Here is a 23,842-nt window from a genome sequence, read left to right as displayed (position 1 = left end):
CAACCCAGCCCGAAGCTCCGAACAAGCTAGGCAAGAGGGTGCATAAAGATGTTAAAGAGCATTGGGGAGAGGATTGCGCCCTGTGGCACTCCACACGCCAAGGGGTACCATGATGACAACTCCTCCCCTAGCACCACCCTCTGTCCCTGACCTGAAATGAAATAGTGCAGCCATTGTAAGACTGTGCCTTGAATCCCCACGTCTGCAAGGCGATGGTCCAATAGTTCATGGTCAACCATGTCGAAGGCTGCTGACAGATCTTGAAGAAACAGTAGCCTAGACCCACCTCAAACCAGCTGCCTACAGAGATCATCTGTTAGGGCGACCAGGGCCACCTCGGTCCCATGTCCAGGGTGAAAGCCAGACTGGAATGGATCCAAGGCCAATGTTTCATCCAGAAACCTATCAAGATGTTCAGCAGCCGCTCTCTCAATTACCTTACCCAGGTACGAGAGGTTCAAAACCGGGCGGTAATTGGATAGATCTGGAGGATCTGATGATATTTTCTTTAAGAGCAGATGCACCACTGCCTCCTTCAACTCCCCTGGGAATGTCCCTGTGCCAAGGGAAAAATTGATGATATCAGCCCAGGGGACCCGCACCTCGTTCGGGCACACTCTAATCAGCCAGGACGGGCACAGGTCAAGGGGGCAAGTGGTGGGCTTTCCAGCTTGGAGTAGTCTGTCCACATCGGCTGGGAGTATCTGGTCGAAGTGGTCCAGTGCAGGACCCAAAGACCATCGAGGTGCCTCCAGTTCTGTTGCTGTATCCAAATTGGCAGGGAGGTCACGGTGGAGTAGCAAGACTTTATCCGAGCTCGCAAATGTCTCACAGCTATGAATCAAATTCATATTTAAATTCGGTTGTTCCTCTGGGGACGTTAAAGACTTAATTATACTAAAAAGTTGTGCCGGGTGAGAGCTAGCGGATGCGATGGAAGCTGAGAAGTAAAACTTCTTTCTTTTTTTAAAATAATTTTTATTAACAGGCCAATCACATCATATTATTCAAATCACATTGGTTCCAAATTATACAGCCAAATTTTAAATTTTTTGGGAGTACCCATATATCAAGCTCCGCATGAGTCCAAAATTCCGGCTATTTCCAGACTTCACTTATTTTACTGCGTTAATTAATCAGTTCTATCCAGTTCAGACCAGATAGTTCTTTATATATTTTCTTCATCTTGTTGTTATCATATTCCTTTCTTTGCGATCTCTGATGGTTCTCATAAGCAGACTGAAAGCTGGTTTCTCTCTGTGTGTGGGTTTAGTCCAGGACAGTCCTGTTCGACACCTCCGTAGACAAAATTAATCTTCATTGTCCTTATTTTCCAGGCTAGCTGAATAAATCAAGTAGATCAGGGGGCTCTGTCAGGTCAAACTTCAGTTTCGTACTCCTTCTCCTTCCAGCATTCCTGATTCTCCTCCCCCATCTTTCTCTTTTCTTCTGCAGCCTGTCTTGGCGAGACGCCATTTTTTAACTGCGTCATAAAAATTCCTCAGCGACCACCGATCTTTTTTCCATCTCCCACACAGCTCTTAAACTTCTGCTTATGCTTCTTAAAAAAACGCAACAATCTTGTTTCTTTCTGGAGTGGAGGATTATTTTATCACATCATATCACATAAAGAAAAAAAAGTCTTTCCTCCACCCCCCCTTTGTTCCAAACACACAGTCTCTTGGTGGTGTCATATCAAAAGATTTACTTATCCGTCCGTCGCTCTCAGTCCCAGAGATCCATTATTCAGCAGCCTTATCTGTCGAGCATTGCTTGATATATGTGCTTCAGGTTCATTTCCAATCATCTGTTTCCAATTATAAATCCAGACTGAAGCAACCAGCACGCGCTAATCGGAATCGGCGTCAGGAAGAGCTGACCTCACCGAGGGCTTGTGCCAAGTGTTCTGCACCCCCATCTCTCGGATCAGGGGGTGCATTATGAACACCGCTGGCAAGACAGGGTCCCACCACATCCTGGTGGGAAGGGAAGGCTGCCTACTTCCCATAGCAGCCCCTGAACTACCTCATGTGGGTCAGAGAGATGTTATTGTCGGCCATCTTCCAACGCGCCCCCTGGTGGTCTCCGAGAAGTAAAACTTCTAAGCAGCTTTCACTGCCATCTCATAGGCTTTCATAAGCGTCCTATAAGATGTTCTTGAGGCTCCATCACGAGCACGCCACCATATTCACTGTAGCCATCTAAGGTCTCCCTTCATTTTCCAGAGCTCCTCGGTAAACCAAGGGGCCCTGTTTCAGTGGGGTCGCTGAGGGCGCATAGGTGCGATCTCATTGATGGCTGCCAAGAGCCAGTTATTCCAACCCTCAACGAGCTCATCTAATGAGCCGCTAGGGGGAGCAGGGTCCCGCAAGTCCTGACGGAATACATCAGGATCTATCAGCCTTCGCGGGTAAGCCCAAATAGGCTTGCCACCCAGGCAGGGTTGGGTGGGAAGTCAATCCTAGCTTTCAGAGCGTAGTGATTGGACCATGGCACCACCACAGGGTCTGATCATGTCTATACCTGCACCAAAGATCAAGTCCAGCGTGTACTATCCAGAGTCCCTATCCAGAGACTATCTAGAGCATGTATTATCCAGCACGTGCTATCCAGCGTGATCAACTTCTGCCCAGAAACCAGTATCCCCACTGTGGAAGTACGTGTGGATCCAGAATTGGCCTCCACAATCACTTACGGACTCATTGTTAAAACCGTGTTTATGGAAGACAGTCTTACTCGGCTACAAGTGATCACCAAAGAAGAAGAAAGAAGATCCAGCGTGTACTATCCAGAGTGTACTGTGAATCTGTTAACTCTCTCTTTTCTAGTGTTTCTTCTGCTAGCTATTCCCCATCCAGCATTTCCCTGCCTTCTGAACTATGTCCCTCTGCATTTCTAAAATGCATTAACTTGAGCTGTTGAGCAAATGCATAACAGAAACCCAGCTGTATAAACAAGTGCTCAAAGCCCTCTCCCTTATCAGTCTGTGGCGGCAATGTATGGCCTTGACTGTTCCAGTGGAGCAGGGATGGCGCATCTGGGTCTTATCTTACACTGAGGCACAGACCTTGTCAGCCACCCGGGAACGGCGCCAGGAGTTGGTGACCTCTTACTCCAAGATAAGATTGCCGGAACAGGAATACCCTTATATGTTCAAGAGTACAGGAAGAGGAAAACCCTTTTATGGTTAAGAGTACCAAAGCAGGAACATCTGTGATGTCAACCTGTGTGTATAAGCTGACGTGGCTGGATTCCTGGGGAAGGGGGGAGAGGGTGCCTGGAGGATATACATACTGCATGAAATTTCTCATTTCTTTGGACTTGCCTGCTGCTATCCGGAGAGCAGAATAAACTCTTTCTCTGAACCAACCCTCGGTGTCATTTGACTTCCTTCCTCCCATCCGGGAGCAACGCTCACCCTACCAATTGGTAAAGTCCAATAAGGCTACAATACTGTCCTCCTGCTCCTGGGATGATTCAGGAGGAAGGGGTGGCTCCCACCATTCTTCCTCAGTGCAGCCCTCCTCAGCATGCTCCCTGACACCCAGCACTCAAGGCGTGCCTCTGAAAACCAGTTACTGAGAATTACAAGTCGGGAGAGTGCTGTTACACTAAGGACCTGCTTTCTGTCTTCCTCCAGGGATGTAGTTGGCTGGTGTTAAAACAAGATGCTGGACTGGATGGGCCACTGGTCTGATCCTGTAGGTACTTCTTATGTTCTTATCCAATGCATTCTGTGCAGCATCCAGGTGATCTTTCAATCTGTTTGTATTTCTCCCATTAATGAGTCCATTGTACCACCAAATAGCTAGAGGAAACTGCTGCCCACATCTCCTGTGTCCTTCAGAGCCACCCCAAAATATTGCTAGAGACGTATAGGTAAAAATGAAGAGATGCTGCACAACACTCCTCCGTCATATATGGTGCTGTTCAAATAAAAAATATGTACATAAATCATGGCTCAGAGTCCCTAAATTACATGAGCCCAGTCAGCAACTGGACTTGGCAACCCTAGAGTATTAGCTAAGCCATAGCTTTTTATTAGTGGCGCCCACCCAGTGGAACACCCTCTCACCAGATGTCAAAGAGAACAACAACTACCAAACTTTTAGAAGACATTTGAAGGCAGCCCTGTTTAGAGAAGCTTTTAATGTTTGATGTATTACTGTATTTTAATATTTGGTTGGAAGCCGCCCAGAGTGGCTGGGGAATAAATAATAATGATAATCATCATCATCATCATCATCATCATCATCATCATCATTAGAATCAGTGCTATTTTTCTAGAAAAAGAAGTGCCGGAACTAACTGTGAATGTCTCTCTTGTTCTCATAATGGCAATGGCACCCACCTGAGAGGCGCCAGAACTCAGTTCTGGTGAGTACCTGCTGGGGGGGACCCCAATTAGGATGTTTCTGCAAGTCTGCATTGCAGTAAGTTGGACTAAATGATCCTTAGGGTCCCTTCCAACTCTACAATTCTATTATTCCTTTCGGAAATGGGGTGATTAAGGAAACAAGTCCTGAGTGACAGAAGTAAGGCTGCCGTATGTATGATTACTGGGATTTCAAAGGCAGGATTGACGTCTGGGGGAATTTCTGAAAGGTGGTGCTTTGTCGTGGATCTTAGAGAAGTCAATATTAAATTGTGAACGACTTGACGACAATATAATCACAATGGATTATTATTTATCCAGGGAGCTCCAGGCACAGTAATTTGGAGAAAGGATGCTAACTTAAAAGTATCTCTTTTTCACATAGTTCTGCAACTTTTGTCTAAGAAAGCATGGCTTTTCAAAGAGTGGTGGACAATTGCCATCCTCCCAATCGCTTTCTGTTTCCTGACTAGCAATGCAAAACTCAAAGTGGATCTTTTAAAGGTCTAACAGCCAATATCCACGCTTTACCTTGCTGCACGTTTTGTGATCTTAAATCTCTGCTGGGGCTCTCTCACCAAATGCTACTTGCCCCAAATCTAAATTTAGGCACCTGTGGAATTCTCCTTCTATTCTTTAACTAAATTACTGAAAGCCAGCAGTCTCTGCTCCATTCATCCTCATTCATGACAGTCAGATCTGAAGTCATCGCCTCAGGTGAGTCTGCAAATTGATCAAAAAGAGCTAGTGAGAAATATGCTTCCTGGAATCTTTATCCCATGGGACATCATGAGGATCTAGTGAAGCAACAACCCTGGATCTCAGCTAGTGAGTAAGTAGCCTGCTGAAATGCAGTCTGAGAAGGACAGAAACAGCAGTAAGAATGGTGGCAGGAGCTGAGCTGGGCATAGGTGCAGAGCTGGATCTTGCCACAGGAGGGGGAGAGGAGAAAGCTGATATCAGAAAGAAGAGTCTCGGACTTCCGGTTTGAGATCGCAAGCAGTAGGGAGCGCGGAAAAGCCGCTAAGAGCTTTTCCGAACTGTGTGGGGGCTTGGGGGCGACGCAAGGGCACTGCGACCCCCGAAACCTCAAGAGGGGACACCTTGAGGGATTAGCTATCCAGCAGCATTGGAGCGGTTCCGAAGCTTCTTCGGGTTTTTTTTCTAAAGGATCCGAGAGCGACGGGACTGAGAACGCATATGGTAAGCTCTGCAGACCCCGCGCAGCAATGCCTCTAGCTCCTACTGGAAAAGCGGCAAATTTCCACAACTTTAAGAACAGAGCCCTTAGTGCTTACGGAGTAATTTAGAACGAAAAACTGGGATCAAGCACTAAGTGAAAACTGGATGTTAAATGATTGAAGTAAGGAACCCGACCTGTTTTTTCAGAGCTAATATGGCGCAGGGCACTCAATCATAAGAGAGAAGAAAGGAAGTGACTTAGCGCCCGCTGCGGAGAACTGAAAAGTGAAAGCCCTTGGCTATACTTCTAGCGAGGCAGAGGAAACAAAGGAAACAAACTATTATAAAAGTAACCGAACAGACTTTGTACTTTTTTGGGGGGAGAAGATACAGAGTCAAAGGAATAAATGGAATAGAGTGGTTACAAAGTAGAACATTCTGACGTCGCGAAGGAGGGGGAGAAATATTTTGAGGCTGCAAAGGATGGAATAAATTAACAACCTGACCCTCTTCTGGAGTCCTCCGCTTCTGAAGGCTAACATGAAGACATTTGTTTAAATATATAGAGGGGAAGGTCCCCCTCCCCTCTCCCTCGGTTTATTAATTTGGGAAACAACCTCCCCCCCTCTTTAAAGAAGTTGGAGGTTTGTTCTCCTTGATATTGAAGTGTATGGGTCTACCCCCCCTTAGTTAAATTACACTATATCTCTTTTTTTCTTCATATTTTTTCTATTTTCCCTATTTTTTGTTTTTTATTTTTTACCTTTTTTATTTTTTTCCCCTTTTTTCTTCTTTTTTTTTTTCTTCTCTCTCTCCCTTGCTTCTCCTGAGCTGAGAGGACGCACTTACAGACTTATAGCCAATTTATCATCCTGACTGACTGATTGAATACTGGAGACATAAAAAGACTTTGACACTCAGATTTTTCGGCTCTTGAAGAGAGAGAAGCAAAACCAGAACATTGAGGACATATTAATACCTGATTTTTTATTTTTATTTTTTCCCCTCTTGTTTTTTGCCTTTTCCTTTTTCCCTTAGGACTCTCCATAGGATTTTAGGACGCCAAGACATCTGTGTTCCTGCCCCTGTCTTTTCCACACCCTTCTCTTACAACCCGAATTTGGATTAAGCCAGCAAGTGGCTGAAGAATATAAATACTAGCATTAACATTAGGAGATAGAAGCCAAGTAAAAATTTCGTGTTATCCTGTTCTTCGTATTTGGAACCCCAAAGGTGTGGTCTTCATTGAGCTGTGTTGCCAAGACTGGGCACAACTACCTGCCCAGTTTGTAAAAAACTCTCTTTCCTTCTAAGAACAGCTCTGATGCTTCTACGCCTCCTGTGGTTGGAGAGAATTTTTTGTCTTTGTTTTTTGCTGTTCCCCTTTTTGGGAGTTTAACTCTTAAGTATTGACATAACCTTCTGGGGGAAACTCTGGGGGAAATTTTGAATTGGAGTAATTAGGAAAAGAAATTTAGAAGTTTAGATAGAAAATAAGGATAAAGATTGTTGGAGGGAATTTTTGTTTGCTTTGTCTGACCTTCATATCTACCCCCTCTGTCTGACTCCCATATAGCTCATTGTTCACTGTTTACGGTGCTCCTTGTTTATAAATACCATCTAAAATAACATTACCATCTAGTAACTGGTATTTTAGAAGTGGCAACCTGAACGGATAAAAGTGTATTGGAACAAAGTGATTAATAAGTTAGCAGATAGGGTGCAGAGTGTGCGCCCCCTTGGGGAGAGAATAAGCATTGCAGGACATCTATTTTGAAACCGGTGAAGAAGAAAATGGCAGGGAAAGATGGGAAAAAGGCAGGTGGAACACCACTGGAAAGGAAAACATCCCGCCAAGAGGAGATAAAGGATTTAGATTTTCTATGGTTAAAAATAAAGGAAGAATTTAAACAGAATGAAATACACCTGGAAAAAAAATTAGGAGAGATACATGAGTTAATAGACAAGAAAATAGAGGGAGCTGTAGGAGAACTGTCAGGCAAAATTAAAGATCTGACATCCCGTTCGAAGGCTATGGAAGAAACTAACAAAAAAATTCAGAAAGAAATGACAGAACAAAGAAAAGAGACAGATAAGATAAGAGATGAGATAGAAAATTTAAATAAAAACCAAGACCAAATCTTAGATAATTTGGCGATGATTGAAATGAAACAAAAACAGCTAAATCTGAAGTTTAGGGGAATAGGAGAAGAGATAAATGAAAACATTAAAGAAAAAATGATCCAAGAGCTAGCGAAATGGCTAGAATTGAAAGAAGAAGAGGTTGCATATACGATGGAAAACGTTTTCAGAATTAAAACAAGGGCTAAACAAGTGAAATTAAAAAAAAATAGCAGGAGACTGTCTGGTTATCTTTAACTCGATAGAAATGAAAAACATGATATTAAAAAGAAGTTTTCAGAAAAAATTAATTATTGATGGTAAACCGATCATTATTTTTAAAGAGATACCAACCAGACTCCTGCGCAAAAGAGAAGGGTACAAACATCTGACAAATGTCTTAAAAAAGAACAATATACAATATAGATGGGAGTTTCCTGAAGGGATTTCTTTTTTCTATAAGGGTAAAAAATTTAGAATTGCTGAGATACAAGAAGTGAAGAAATTTATGCGCAGATATGAGAAAGAATTGGGAGGTATGGAGGAGAGACAAGAGGGAAGGGGTGGAGACCTGGAGGGGAGAGGAAAGAAGGGGGAAAGAGGAAAAGACCAAGAAGGGTTCAGAGACCAGGAAAGAAGAAGTAGGGAAGAAGAAGTAGACGAAGAAGAGGAAGAAGAGGAAGCAGCGGCGGAGGAAGCAGAAGAGTAGGAGGAAGAGAACAAAACCACTCGTATTTAAAACACTAAGTTTTTGTAGATTGAATAGTAGTCATTATAATGAATTTGAAAACTTTGTCATGGAATGTGAACGGTTTGAATGAAAAAGTTAAAAGGAATAAAATTGTGAATGTGTTGAAAAGAAAGAATTTGGACCTAATATGTTTACAGGAGACCCACGTAACTAAAAAACATAAGCATATCCTGATACACAAAAAGCTGGGCCAGGAGTTTACAAACTGTACAACGGAAAAGAAAAGAGGGGTGGTAATTTATGTGAAAGAAAAATGGGACCCCAAAGTGATTTGTAAAGATAACGAAGGAAGAATCTTGGGAATACAAATTAACTTCCAAGGTGAAAAACTTAATGTGATAAATGTATATGCCCCAAATTTGAATAAGCCAGAATTCTTTAAGAAATTGGAACAAATGTTATTGGAATTAGATTCTAACAAGACGATCCTAATGGGAGACTTTAATGGAGTGCCAGAACCGGAATTAGACAAACAAATAGAAAAGGGGGAAAAGAAACAAGGGAAGTTGCCGAAATCCTTTAAAAACATGGAGGAAAACTTAGATTTAGTAGACATCTGGAGATATAAACATGCAATAGAGAAACAATTTACCTTCTTTTCAGAACCATATAAGAGCTGGAGTAGAATTGATCAAATTTGGGTCTCTAGGGAGCTTACGCTAAGAACTACAAAGTGTGAAATCCAACCTAGAACCTTCTCGGATCATAACCCGGTTGCACTGGAAATAAAAGGTAGATCACAGGGTGGATTTAGATGGAGATTGAATGAATACCTATTAGAGAATGAAGAGGTTGTAGAAAAAGCTAAAGACACCTTAAAAGAATATTTCAGCCTGAATCTCAATAATGAAACAACCCCAGACATAGTCTGGGATGCTAGTAAAGCGGTTTTAAGAGGGTTTTTTATACAGCAAAACAGCTATAGGAAGAAAGTAAGGGAACAAAAGAAAGAAGAAACTCTTAACCAGTTAAAAGAATGCGAGAAAAAATTAATAGTAAACCCGAAGGACGAACAAAATAGGCAAACAATTAAACTGCTACAACCGCAATACTCAATGTTAACAAACCAGGAAATAGAATGGAAAATTAAAGCAATGAAGCAAAAATATTTCGAGTCAGCTAACAAAACGGGTAAATTACTAGCATGGCAGCTGAGAAGGAGGCAAGAGCAAAGAGTAATAAAGATCAGAAAACAGATGGAAGATGAGAACGTATGAAGAGCTGAAAGGTAATTTGACAAGTTGGCTACAATTCCACGAAATAAATGCAATATGGACAGATCACAAAAAAGTAGGGATGAACGAGAAGAAATCCAAATTCCAGACAGAAATAATTGAGGGTAATTGTAAGTTATTATCTAAAATGCATGACTTATTATTGGAGTGGGATACGAAAGACGAAGAAATAAAGGAAGTTATGACTAGATGGGCAATGGATCTGGGATATAACATAGACTATGATAAGTGGCGGAATTTATGGACTAACGGAATGAAATTCACAGCATGTGCAACACTAAGGGAAAACTTAGAAAAGATGATGTACAGGTGGTACATCACCCCGGCAAAACTGGGGAAGATGTACAAAACAGCTAGTAAATCTTGTTGGAAATGTAAAACTAGAGAAGGTAATTTTTTCCACATGTGGTGGACATGCGAAGTAATGAAGAAATATTGGGAAGGCATTTATAATGAACTAAAAAAAATATTTAAATATACCTTTATTAAAAAGCCGGAGGCCTTCCTATTGGGTATAATCGGGGATGAAATTAAAAACGAAGATAAAACATTATTTCAATATGCCACAGCTGCTGCCAGATTATTAATTGCCCAAAATTGGAAAAGCCAAAGTATCCCAGAAATTAGAGATTGGCAAACAAAGTTATTTGAATTTGTACAACTTGCAAAAATGACACAAAAAATTAGAAACCAAAAAAACACAAAGTTTACGAATGACTGGAAAAAATTCATGACCTACATTGAAGAGAACTATAAGAACATAAAAACCACAGCAGGATTGATTTAGATCTTATGATGTATAAGTCTATTATAATTAGTAACTGCAAGAGAAATAAATTATTTAATGTAAAAAGCCTGAAACCAGTAGGGATGGAAGTCAATAGGTGTACAAAGGAAGGATTAAAATATCTAGAGATATAAAGAGACAATTGAACAAGCAAAGAAATGTAAAAGGAAATAGTCATTATGTTTAGAAATCTGTTTTATTTTATTTCGATGTAATGGCTGTAATCGTTTTTCTTTTCGTGTTTTTGTTTTTCCGTGCTGTCATTGTTTTTCTTTTTGATCATTTAAGCAAAAATTAATAAAAAGAATTCACGACAGAAAGAAGAGTCTCTTTAAGCTGGCACCGTGCATCTAGAACAGTGGCGTAGCGTGGGGGGTGCAAGGGGTGCCAGCGGCACCGGGCGCAACATTTTTGGGGGCGCACTCGGAGCTCTCTGCCCCTACCTGGTCCTGGTGGCTCACTCTCTCTCACACAGTGCTGGCTGCGAAGGAAAGGACGAGGCTGCGCGCTCCCCAGCCCAGGCGCCGCCTTCTGCGCGCACACTCGCTTGCAGCTAGAAGCCCTGCAGAAAAGGCCGTTGGGTGCAGGAGCGGCGCCTACGTCGCGCTTCCCGGAGGGGGCGCGTCGCCCGGCATTGGCGCGCGTTTGGGCGGGCTGCGGAGGGCGCGAGCGCTGCGTGCGCCCCAGGAGGCCGGCGAGGGCGGGAAAGCGGGCGGCTCGCTCCTCCCGCGCGCCGAAGGGGCTTTTTTGGCGGTTCCCCCGCTGCTACGAAGTCCTAAGCAACGAGAAGGAAAGCGCCTCATGAGCATAGCACTGGAGGGTGAGTCTCAACTTTTCTGGACGAGCACTCAATGTGTTGCAGATATTAAGCATAAGAAACGCTCCTCATTGTCCACACCCATAAAAATATTCATTTATTTTTTTATAAATATTTTATTAAATTTTCAAATACATAATACAAGATCCCTACACCAAAAAGCCAGAACCAAAATACCAAAGAGCCATATAGAAAGAAAGAAAGAAAAAAGAAAAAAGAGAAAAATATAACCAACCATTCAGTACAACTTTTCTTATATAACTGATTGGACTTCTTCACATCTCCTTACCCTGCATTATTTATAATAAGAATGTCAGCAAATTATTACCTTGTTTCATACCTTATTTTGTACTTTCCAAATATTATACTTCTAAATTTAAAACAATTTTTATCAATTGCTCAAGTGTTGCTCGGATATCTTTTTATGCTGACAGACCTATGCAGTTGTCCAAACTTTCTTGATCAGCCAGTCATTTTAATTATTATTTTAATTTTTTGTAGTCTATGTTTTTATTGTATATACTGTAATATGCTGCCTTGATATTTTATTTAAGTTGGCAGCAAGCAAATATTATAATGAATAAATATGACATTGCATGAAATAAAGCAACTTAAAACAATATGGTAGAAAATAATATATGTATGGTTTAATAATAAGAGTAAATCATTAGTTTAAAAAGGGCAATTGCATTAACAAAGCAATCAAAAACAGTCTCCAAAAGCCCTCACCCCCATCTAGTTGTGAAATAGAAGTTATAAATTCACAAACATATCCAGGCTGGGGCAATACGTATTATGCTCTTTGCCTAAGCAGAGCAGAACGGACTAGCCAGCAGGTTGCAGGAAGGAGTATGAGGAGACAGAAAATTATTCTCTATACACTCTATATTGATCAGGAACTGAACCAGGAGATGGACTTTCCCATCTTTAGCATTAATGCCATTCTTAATGTGGCCCCAAGACTATGAATTGCCAAAATCAAGCGGGAATGAGACTAATGTAACAGGGACCCTTGCTTGATCACAAGGCAACTGTGACACACAGCAGCGCTGATTTTCCAAAACATGCCATGGTTTCTCCTTTGTTTTGGTTTCATGGCTGTTGCTTCTTCAGGTAGATAAGATCTCATAATGCTGACAACCTTGGGTTACCTTCCAATCATATCATCCTGAAGGATGCCAAGGTCTCACGTAACCAGCAGCGAAGTTGACTAAGCGGCACAAAAGTGACAGAGAGTTACACATGCCATCTATTTCATGGCTGCTGTACTGTGTGCTTGAAGTTCGCTGTAGTTTCAGATTCTAGAGGCCTAGCAAGGTCCATTTTAACAACTTTCAACTGCATATGTTTAGGACCCAGCTGTAACAAGATACATAGTGAGCTTCCTGACCTTTTGGCATAGTGTGCATGCTCGTCTTTCTAATTACTCCTTGCTGAACATCTGCCCAGGAATGCTGTTGAGTCTTGAATAATTTTCCATCACCTCTCTGCACCAGTCATATTTCACCTGTTCTCTGCTGTGTTGTGCCCCTAGCTGTACAGATGGAATTGGACTGAATTAGGGAAGTCCCAGGACATAACATGATCCTGGGTGATCATACCATCAAACAGTGTCATTCATTTAAGTACATAGGGCTTAATTTTTGCAAAAATGCTTTTATGGCACGTTCATTTTGAGGCAATTAAAATTTAGTTTTCGATCACCCACTGTGGTGGATGACCCTTGCAGTGGGTAGCGTGGGGGTGCAGGGGGGGCCGGCCGCACTGGGCGCAACATCTGGGGGTTAGGGGGCGCAAATCCATGGGTTAGGGGGCGCAAATTGCTTGCCTTGCCCCGGGTGCTGACAACCCACGCTACGCCACTGATCTAGAAGAAAGCTTAATTGCATTGAAACAGGATTAGGCTGAGAGACACCCTGGGATGAAGACACAGGAGTAGGCTAAGATGCAGTCTGAGATGCAGGAAGACCCCCAGATGTAAACTTCCTTGAAGTCTTAGGTGAGCCCTCAAACCCAGCAAAAGTCTCATATCAGCAAGCCAGTTCTGCTGCTCTGGATGAGGTCACTGGGGTATCACAAGCACTTAGCAATGTTAAAATTAAAAGCTGTTTGTAACTCTTTGTTCTGGGCCTCAGAGCCCAATCAGCTTCTGAACTTGCCTGCCCTGGTGCACCATGCTCCTCTTTTGGTTCACGTGGCCCACTCAACCAAGAAATGTGGAGCTGGGCAGAGAACCCATTAAAAGGAACAGGCATGCCTCCACCAAAGATAGTATCAGAGGACCACTGAGGTCTGGGACATTCTGTAGAGCATCCAGCTAAACTCACGTCCCATTAGGATTTGTTAAACAATCAGGACATGATGCACTTAACGGCTCAAGGAACCACCACCCACATCTCTGCTGCTCTTCAGAGCCACCCCAGAGCCCTCTTGTACATTGAAGCCCACTAGAATGGGTTGAGCAGCCAAGAAGGCCCCTCTCGGCCTTATATAATGTCTGTATTGAGCCTCAGACGGAGAGACGTGTTGCTCAACAGAGAAAGAGCTGCCCCTTCTACTTACTGCCAGGAAACCTAGTCTGCTGTCTCCAAGCTTTCAGCCTTCAAAACAGCCTCAACGTACCAAAAGTCTTTCCTATGGGGCAGGGCTTTTTCCTTGCTAACAGGACGCCACACTTAGCTCACGCCTGACCGCTTGGAGTCTGTGTTTTGCTCTGCCTCAGTTGTGGAGGTAAGTCCCACCTGCAGAACATAAAATAAGGCAGACCACCAGTAAACATGTGCTGTATGTCCCTGGAGAAGACAATTTCTTCCTGCCAGCAGCACTCTAACAGAAGTAATCCCTTCACAGTCCCAACTTTGGGTAGTTTTCTGCTGGAATGACGTTATATTGGGGGTGGGTATTATTTACTTGCTTAATAAATAGTCTCCATTTTGTGGCTTAATAAATAGTTTCATTTTGTAAACAAAAACAAAAACCAATTACCAAGCAGTTTACTGTATTCATAGCACAACCTCCAGCCCCATCCCCGTAAAAACACAGTTCACCGGCTAAGTATTCTGCAGAAAGAGTTTGATAATTGTCTGCGTGGCGTAATGTATCAGCTGCAAGCAGCACTCCTATGAACACGCCTTTAGAGTTTAATGTGTGCAATCCAGTGGAAGCTGCAGCCTCTGCTCCTTCTAAGAAAGATGCCCTGTCTCCTTCTTAGGACTCTCTACTGTTAACGCTTGCTGAAGTTGCCATTCCAGCTGCTGCTGCTGCTGCTGCTGCCTGCTACTCACAGGAGGCTCAATGAAGGACCCTTTCTCCAAGATACCTTCAATGCTGGAGCTGTCCTGACAATTAGATACCTGTTATGGGGATGTAGTTGTAGGCAGCCTGAGAGGCAGCCAAAACTCATTGAAAGGAACAAGCATGCCTCCATCCATCAGATGGCCCCAGAGGTCTGGGACATTCTGTAGAGCATCCATCAGAACCCATGAGGATTTGTGTGGACAATCAGTACATGATGCACTTAACAGCTGCAGGAACGACAACCTCTGCTGCTCTCCAGAGCAACCCCAACTTATTGCCAGAGACTTCATGTACCTTTCAAGGCCATTAAAATAGGGTGAGGAGCCAAGAAGGCCCCTCTGGGCCTTATATAATGACTGTTTTTAGCTTGGCTCCTCAGACAGAGAGTTCAATAAAGGTGGAGCTCTTCCTCCTTCTTATTACCAGGAAGCCTAGCCTGCTGTCTCCAAGCAATCACTCTTCAAAACAGTCTTTCTAATCGAACAGGGCTTTTTCCTTGCTAACATGAAGCCACACATGGTTCACGTCTGGCTGCTTGAAGTCTGTGTTTTGCTCTGCCTCAGCTGTGGAGGTAAGTCCCACCTGCCAATGGAAAAACATGGTAGGCCACCAGTTCAAATGTGCTGTATGTCCAGCACCTATCTTTCTAAGAACTGGCGAACCCGTAAGCTTTTTTCTTTTTAGCTCTGGCACCTACTTGGGGATAATGATTGAAAGTCTAACCTTGGAAATAACGCAGACCTGGATAAAGGTTTAGATGCTATTAAGTAACAGATAAATACAGGCATCATCACCCACCATGCTTGGCTCAATGTCAGGGTATTGGCAGAGATGATTTCCACAGATCCCACTATGTCTCCTGTCCTTGTTATCCCTGCACAGTCCCAACTTCAGATAGTTTTTCAGTGGAATGATGCTCTGTTGACTTTCTAATGAAGTTGCTGTAGGGTTGCCATATGTCGGTGTCCGGGTAAAGGTAAAGGTAAAGGTACCCCTGCCCGTACGGGCCAGTCTTGCCAGACTCTGGGGTTGTGCGCCCATCTCACTCAAGAGGCCAGGGGCCAGCGCTGTCCGGAGACACTTCCGGGTCACGTGGCCAGCGTGACATCGCTGCTCTGGCGAGCCAGAGCCGCACATGGAAACGCCGTTTACCTTCCCGCTGGAAAGCGGTCCCTATTTATCTACTTGCACCCGGAGGTGCTTTTGATCGCTAAAAAATAGCAACCCATGTTGGCAGTATCGTTTTTGGCGATTTCCCTTTAAAATAGCTCAAAAACTTCATTCTTAACTTTTTTTAGGTTTTTCTTTCCAATTTTGCCCAAAAAGGTCAACAGCTTTGGCCAAAAGAAAATAATAATAATAAAAGATTGACATCTTTTGTGTTCGGATTTTCACTTTTTGAAATATGGCAACTCTAAGCTGCTGCGTGGCACCTGCCACTCTCAGGAGGCTCACTAGAGCAGTGTTTCCCAACCTTGTGCCTCCAGATGTTTTTGGCCTACAACTCCCATCATCCCTGACCACTGGTCTTGCTAGCTAGGGATGATGGGAGTTGTAGGCCAAAAACATCTGGAGGCACAAGGTTGGGAAACACTGCACTAGAGGACCCTTTCTGCAAAGTCTCTACAATGCTGGAGCTGGCTGCACACTAAGTTGCCTGTTATGGGGATGTGGCAGAGGGGAGGGTCCTCCTGGTTCTAGGCAGCCTGAGACGCAGCCAATCACGTTCTGCGGAACTCCGTGGGGCTCAATTTACACCTTCTGTAAGAACCCCCAATGTCCTTTTTAGACTCAGGGCATCTCAGCATTTTTCGTTTTTGAAGGAAACAACGAGTTTGGTGACTTAGACTTTCTTTCTTTTGTGACTTTCTTTCTTCTTTTAACAGCAAATGCCTTAAAATGCAGTGTCTGCACTTCAGGAGGTCCAGAAGAGCCGTGTCTACCACATCCCCCTAAAATACAGACATGCTCTGATCATCCACATACAGGACACCCTGCAGCCTGCGTCTTGTACACAATCTCAGCAAGTGAGCGATCCTTCTCGTCTTTCTTTCCCCCTTATTTTCAGTGCATTTCCATGGGTGGGTGGTGGGCATGGCTAGTACAACTGGGTGCAGAGGGGGGTGGGGATCTTGCAACTTCAATAGTACAAGAACGAGAGAAGCACCTCTAAGCTACGCTAATGCAATCTCTCTATGAAACCTGATTGCAAGCACTCAGGAACATGACGGAACGTATGCCCCTGAAAATTCTTTGAAGCAGCAATACCTGCAGGCAGTGAGAGAAACATGAATTTTCTGAGTTTACCTTTAATTCTTGAGGTATCTCAAGTCAGGGGCCAGGTTTGGCGCTCTGGCCAGTGGCATCCCAACTGCAATGCTTCACCTAATATAATGGAAGAGTTGCCATTCATTCTTGAGGATAAGCAGGGGTGTTGGGTGCTATACCTGGCAACAGTGGTGGCAAAATCCTGCCTTTCAGCACAGACCTCCATTTCCCCAGCTGTCTCTGATGCAAAGAGTGCATCCTTCTATTTCCGTCAGGCATCGTTCACTACTTGTTAACAGTAACCCAGATACTTTTCTTTCTCTTCCCAGCGTTTTCCGGTACTACAAAAGTGATGCGCTACTACAAAAAATGTGGCTTCTATACCAAAGTCTGTGGAACTCGAAAAGTCGATAAGGATGTACCGCAAGAGTATGAGCTCAAGTGCTGTAACGACAGAGACCACTGTCTTTGAATGCCGTCTAAGGAGGATGCTGTATTAAAAGAACTCCTATGTGAACAAATGGCTGTGCAATTTGTGTTAGGTTGTGTTGCTGTTTGGGGATGTCTATGTGAGTGGGCTCTGTGTGTGCCCAGTGGCATGCATGGGTGCAGGGTCTCAGCAGGTGAGTGGGTGGGCATCTCAGGTGAGCTGGGATGTTTCTCCTGGCTGTATGCCACGGCTGCATTTAGCCTGGGTCTTCAAACCAAGTGACATCTTCCTTACTAGAGGTTCAGCTACTATGACTACTTATTGCCTGGTATTTTCTGCCTAGGAACAAGTGGGTGGGACCACCTCACCACAACAATCCTTTTGTAGAGAGCTGATTAGCCAGAGAACGGGAGATTGACAGAAAAATATTCAGGATTCTGTCTCCATTGAAATTCAGTACTGGAGGTTGGGGAAAATAGAAAGAGTGTAGTTTGGGAATCTAGTGGAAACTTAAGAACAAGTAGTAGTCGACCAGCCTCCACTGAACTTAGGTTTTTCATCTGGAGAGAGGACTTCTTTCTCTTCATATCTTTCTGGTGAATGAGTGATTGGAAAAATCCAAAATTTTCTGCTGTGACAGAGGCCAAGCAAGAGGCTTCGAAACTCATTTCTTCAATTCATTGTAAAGTGTCTTTTTACTGAAGATTCTGGGTGAAGTCTTTTTGACGGGAAAAGGTTCCATTTAATTAGTCCAACTTACCACCCTTGGGAGCATCTGAGGCTGTACAGAAAGGACCGCACAGAAATCCACTCAGTGGTTGCAGGGTCTGTAGCTGTGTGACTTCCCAGCCAATTCACCCAGTAGCGCTGGTGAAATATGTCCTTTAGGTCCTTGAGTAAAATATTCCCTTCTGTATCCAAACCTTTAAATGTAAAAACTGGTCTTCGATCCAGGTCTGATGGTCCCTAGTCAGGTGACGTCTCGTGTGATGCAACAATCACATATGCCTGGCTGCAGCTTCCTGGTGGGGAACACATACTGCAATCCTTCCCCATAGATAGCATCAGGGGCCCATGGAGGCCTAGGGCTATGAAACAACCATGTGAGTAGCACATATGGGCCTGGCTGAAGCTTCCTGGTGGTGAACAAGTAATCCCTACATGTAAGAGGGTTGCTGAAGTCTGGAACACTCTGTACTGCATCCGGCTGGTTCCTCAGCTTCAGCCCATTTGGATTTGTCCAAAGAAGCAGTATATTATGCACCTAAAAAGCTCCTTGTGCCTTTTGAGCCTAGCAGGGACAGGTGCCCTGAGGAAGAAAGAAGGTGCCTCTGAGCCTCATATAATGAAAGTCTTGTTAACTGAAAGGAATACACTTCCTTCCCATGTAAGACAGCATCATTTGGAAGCTGAGCTCTAGGACATTCTGTACAGCATTTGGCATCTCAAGTTGGATCAGTCCCAGCTCCGGCCAACTTGCAGTCCAAAAATGCACCAGTGCAAGTAGATAAATAGGTACCGCTGTGGCGGAAAGGGACATTGCATTTCCGTGCACTCTGGCTTCAGTCATGTTGTCCCGTTGTGCCAGAAGCAGTTTAGTCCTGCTGGCCACATGACCCGGAAAGCTGTCTGCGGACAAACGCCGGCTCCCTCGGCCTGAAAGCAAGATGAGCGCCTCAGCCCCATAGTTGGTTTCGACCGGACTTTACCATCCAGGGGTCCTTTACTGTCAGGGAACTGCCATCGGAGGGACAGGTGGTGGACAGGCTCCAGGAGAATAGGAGAGAATCTGCAGCAGAGGAAGGAACCAGCAGGGGGAGTGCAGGAGTCACAGCGGAGGGGAGGCTCTGGGATACTTCTAGTGAGAATAGCGAAGAGGTAACAAAACCCCCATTAGGAACTCCCACCCTTCGCCGGAAACTGTCACGCAGAGAGTCACGAAGGCGCATGTCCGTCAAACAGCTTTTATGTTGGCGTAAATTCCGTAGACGCCCACTGTCAGATTCTACCAGCGACTGACGGAGTCATGCTTTGGGGGCTCCGTTAGTGCCTCGGTTTGGATGACCAGCCAAACCCCAGAGGGATCAAGCTTTTACGCACAAGCAGCTCACTATCCCATCATAGCAATCTGACAGTCTTTGAAAGCAGCTTGTGCAAGCAGAGGGCATCATGAGCGAACCAGCCGGAACCGGAGGAGCTGGAGCAGGTCCAAGCCTGGAAGAAAGGTACAGGGCGTTGGAGGTCCAGCTGGCGCTGCAAACGGCGAGGCTCGAGGAGAGGAGGGCTCAAGATGCGGATAAAGGGAAAATTTTTACCAAGCTGGACCTTAGGGGGGCATATAACTTGATACGTGTGAGAAAGGGGGATGAGTGGAAGACCACTATGTTCACCCCCTTGGGGGCTTTTGAGTACCGGGTTATGCCTTTCGGATTACAAGCGGGCTCCGCCTGCTTTCAATCATTCATGAATCACGTCCTGGGGCCACTGCTCTACAAGAACTGCGTAGCGTTCTTAGATGACGTCCTGGTGTACTCAGAGAATGAGGAGCAGCATGTGCGAGATGTAAGAGAGGTACTGAGCAAGCTGCGAGAAAACCGGCTGTGGGTGAAACTGGAGAAGTGTCAGTTTCATACCAGGGAGGTGGAATTCCTGGGGTACCGGTTGTCTGACAAGGGATTGGCCATGGATCCCAGCAAGGTTCAAGCGGTACTGGAATGGAAAACACCAAAGACCAAGAAGGACGTGCAACGGTTCCTGGGCTTCGGAAACTTCTATAGGAAGTTCATCAAAAACTTTGCCCATTTAACAGCGCCCATCACGGATTGTCTTAGTAGCAAAAAGAAATTTGTTTGGACGGAAGAAGCGCAGCAGGCGTTCGAACGTTTAAAGCAGGCGTTTGCGTCGGAAGAGCAACTTTTGCACGTGGATCTACAACAACCAATGAGAGTAGAGACTGACGCGTCAGACCGAGCGGTGGGGGCCGTTCTTCTCCAGCCGGGAAAAGATACGTCTGAATGGAGACCGTGTGCATTCTTCTCGCGGAAGTTGAACAAATCCGAGAGGAACTACACAGTATACGACCGAGAACTGCTCGCCATTCATGAAGCATTCCGGAAATGGCGGCACTTGCTGATTGGGGCGCAGCACAAGGTTCAAGTCCGAACTGACCACAAAAATCTGGAATACTGGAGAACAGCCCGAGTGCTGAACCAGAGACAAGTGCGATGGGCCCAGGAGTTCTCCAAATTCCACTTTGAGATTCGTTACGTGCCCGGCTCCGAGAACGTGAGGGCGGACGCTCTTTCCAGGAAACCTGAGTACTTAGAGGGGGAGGGAGCGCCTGAGGCAAGGCATGTAATCCCTGAAGACCGCTGGGTGTGTGGGGCGGCATTGGTGGGGCAGAGGGAACTGATAGAGGGTACTGAGAACGATGAATACGCCCAAGAGAAACTCAGAGAGCTCAGGAGGACAGAGGAGAACACAGGGGGGTTTGAAGAAAAGAACGGGGCATTGTATTACAAAGGGGCACTGTACATACCCGATGGGGAACTGAGGGGCAGAGTACTCAAGCAGTTGCATGACAGCCCCACAGCAGGACATTTTGGACAGCACAAAACCATGTGGTTGGTTACCAGGGAGTTTTGGTGGCCCAAGGTGAGGGAGGACGTACGGGAATATGTCAGGGGTTGCGACAGGTGCCAGCGAGCGAAAGGAGAGAGGGTGGCGCCAGCGGGGCTATTACAACCCTTACCCACGCCAGAAAGGCCATGGGAGGCAGTATCCATAGATTTTATGACGGACCTGCCAAAATCCAAAGGCAAAACAGCTGTCATGGTGGTGGTAGATCTATTAACCAAGATGTGTCATTTTATAGCTTGTTCACATGCGGTCACAGCGGAGGAAACCGCCAAGTTGTTTGTAGAACATATTTTTAGGTTGCATGGCGCCCCCTTGAGGGTTTTGAGCGACAGAGGGAAACAATTTACTTCCAGGTTCTGGAGGAAACTTATGAGCTTACTGCACGTAGAACTCAATTTCTCAACTGCCCGGCACCCAGAAACAAATGGGCAAGCGGAAAGGGCAAACGGGATTTTACAACAATACCTGAGGTGTTATGTAAAAGACAGAGAAAATGATTGGGTGGATAAGTTACCTCTAGCAGAATTTGCCTACAACAACGCGGAGAACGTGTCCACAGGGATGAGTCCCTTTCTGGCAAATTATGGGTGTCACCCCCGGGCATTCCCAGGAGAGGGAGGGGAGAGGTGGAGCGTGCCGGCAGCGGAATATTTTTTTGAAGAGATGGAAGCGATCCACCGTCAGCTTCAACTTAACTTAGAGAAAGCCAAGGAAGAATATAAGAAGCAAGCAGACAGAAATAGGAGGGAAGGTGAAACTATAAGGGTGGGAGACCGGGTGTGGTTATCCACCCAAGGACTACCGTTCAAGGGCGGGAGTAAGAAATTGAGACCCAAAAGATTGGGACCCTTTGAGGTCATACAGCAGGTCAACCCAGTAGCATTCAAACTCAGGCTGCCCAGTCACATGAAATTACACCCAGTATTTCACAGGTCATTACTGTCGCCGTACCGAGAGGGACGTGAGTGGGGGGAGCGTGAGAGAGAGGCCACCCAAACGCCCGTGATAGAAGAGAGAGAGCGCGACATGAACGTGGCAGGAATCATTGATTCCAGGTGGAAGGGGAATCAGGTGGAATATCTGGTAGAATGGGAGGGGGAAGTAGAGTCGGAAAACACTTGGGTACCAGCAGAGGTAGTCAATGACGAGGTCTTAATAGAAACATTTCATCAGCGTTTCCCAAGAAAACCGCAACCCGTAGCACGATTTAGAAGGGAACACTTTGGGACCACCGATGAGGAAGGAGAGTTTGAAGGGTTCCCAGAGTCAGGGGTGGGTGAGGAAGCCGACTCCGACGAAGAAGAGGAAGACGGGGAGAGAGACGGTACGCCGTGGCTAGAAGTGTTTGAATCCTCGGATGACGAGGAGAGTTCCTTCAGGGGCTTTCCGCCCTCACCGCCAGTGGGAGAGGAGGCGGGAGGGGGTGAAGGGGGCCCTGGGGGGGAGGTGGATGTCAGGGAACTGCCATCGGAGGGACAGGTGGTGGACAGGCTCCAGGAGAATAGGAGAGAATCTGCAGCAGAGGAAGGAACCAGCAGGGGGAGTGCAGGAGTCACAGCGGAGGGGAGGCTCTGGGATACTTCTAGTGAGAATAGCGAAGAGGTAACAAAACCCCCATTAGGAACTCCCACCCTTCGCCGGAAACTGTCACGCAGAGAGTCACGAAGGCGCATGTCCGTCAAACAGCTTTTATGTTGGCGTAAATTCCGTAGACGCCCACTGTCAGATTCTACCAGCGACTGACGGAGTCATGCTTTGGGGGCTCCGTTAGTGCCTCGGTTTGGATGACCAGCCAAACCCCAGAGGGATCAAGCTTTTACGCACAAGCAGCTCACTATCCCATCATATTTACCTTTTTACTGGGGTATCACAAGGACTTAGGATTGTTAAAATTAAAAACTGTATGTTCTGGGCCTCAGAGCCCAATCAGCTTCTGAACTTGCCTGCCCTGGTGCACCATGCTCCTCTTTTGGTTTGCGTGGCTCAGTCAACCAGGAAATGTGGAGCTGGGCAGAGAACCCATTGAAAGGAACAGGCATGCCTCCACCAAAGATAGCATCAGAGGACCACTGAGGTCTGGGACATTCTGTAGAGCATCCCGCTGAACCCACATCCCACTACCATTTGTTAAACAATCAGGACACGATGCACTTAATGGCTCAAGGAACCACCACCAACATCTCTGCTGCTCTTCAGAACCACCCCAGAGCCCTCTTGTACCTTGAAGCCCACTAGAATGGGTTGAGCAGCCAAGAAGGCCCCTCTCGGCCTTATATAATGACAGTATTGAGCCTCAGACAGAGAGACGTGTTGCTCAACAGAGAAAGAGCTGCCCCTTCTACTTACTGCCAGGAAGCCTAGTCTGCTGTCTCTAAGCTATCACTCCAAGCTATCATTTCTTCAGTTCATTGTAAAATGTCTTTTTACTGAGGATTCTGGGTGAAGTCTTTTTGAGGGGAAAAGGTTCCATTTAATTAGTCCAACTTACCACCCTTGGGAGCATCTGAGGCTGTACAGAAAGGACCGCACAGAAATCCACTCAGTGGCTGCAGGGTCTGTAGCTGTGTGACCTCCTAGCCAATTCACCCAGTAGCGCTGGTGAAATATGCCCTTTAGGTCCTTGAGTAAAATATTCCCTTCTGTATCCAAACCTTTAAATGTAAAACTGATCTTTGGTCCAGGTCTGATGGTCCCTAGTCAGCTGACGTTTCGTGTGATGCAACAATCACGTATGCCTGGCTGCAGCTTCCTGGTGGGGAACACATACTGCAATCCTTCCCCATCGATAGCATCAGAGGACCAGGGAAGCCTAGGACTATGAAACAACCATGTGAGTAGCACATATGGGCCTGGCTGAAGCTTCCTGGTGGTGAACAAGTAATCCTTACATGTAAGAGGGTTGCTGAAGTCTGGGACACTCTGTACAGCATCCGGCTGGTT

The 23,842-nt window shown here is 45.4% G+C and overlaps 1 protein-coding gene across 3 annotated transcripts in view; it reads left to right on the top strand.

The window, feature by feature from the left end:
* The first annotated feature begins 13,826 nt into the window (after positions 1-13,826).
* The window catches only part of LOC310838079 (uncharacterized protein), a 35,439-nt gene continuing 25,423 nt past the window's right edge, over positions 13,827-23,842 (top strand). The window contains exons 1-3 of one of the 3 annotated variants that reach the window (XR_014560663.1): positions 14,910-15,136; positions 16,452-16,592; positions 17,163-17,354. Coding sequence is in view for 1 of the 3 variants with exons in the window: in XM_083725474.1 (XP_083581600.1) it covers positions 15,070-15,136 (67 nt within the window). In the remaining 2 variants the exon portion in view is untranslated. Of the gene's footprint in view, positions 13,845-14,909; positions 15,137-16,451; positions 16,593-17,162; positions 17,355-23,842 lie in introns of those variants that run through there. The other 2 variants (XR_014560661.1, XM_083725474.1) reach the window with 2 other exon arrangements.

Source organism: Podarcis gaigeae (genome assembly GCF_964106915.1).
Source record: "Podarcis gaigeae genome assembly, chromosome: 2".
Classification (NCBI taxonomy): domain Eukaryota; kingdom Metazoa; phylum Chordata; class Lepidosauria; order Squamata; family Lacertidae; genus Podarcis; species Podarcis gaigeae.
Note: the sequence above shows the minus strand (reverse complement) of the source record. Positions and strands in the feature narration are given on the sequence as shown.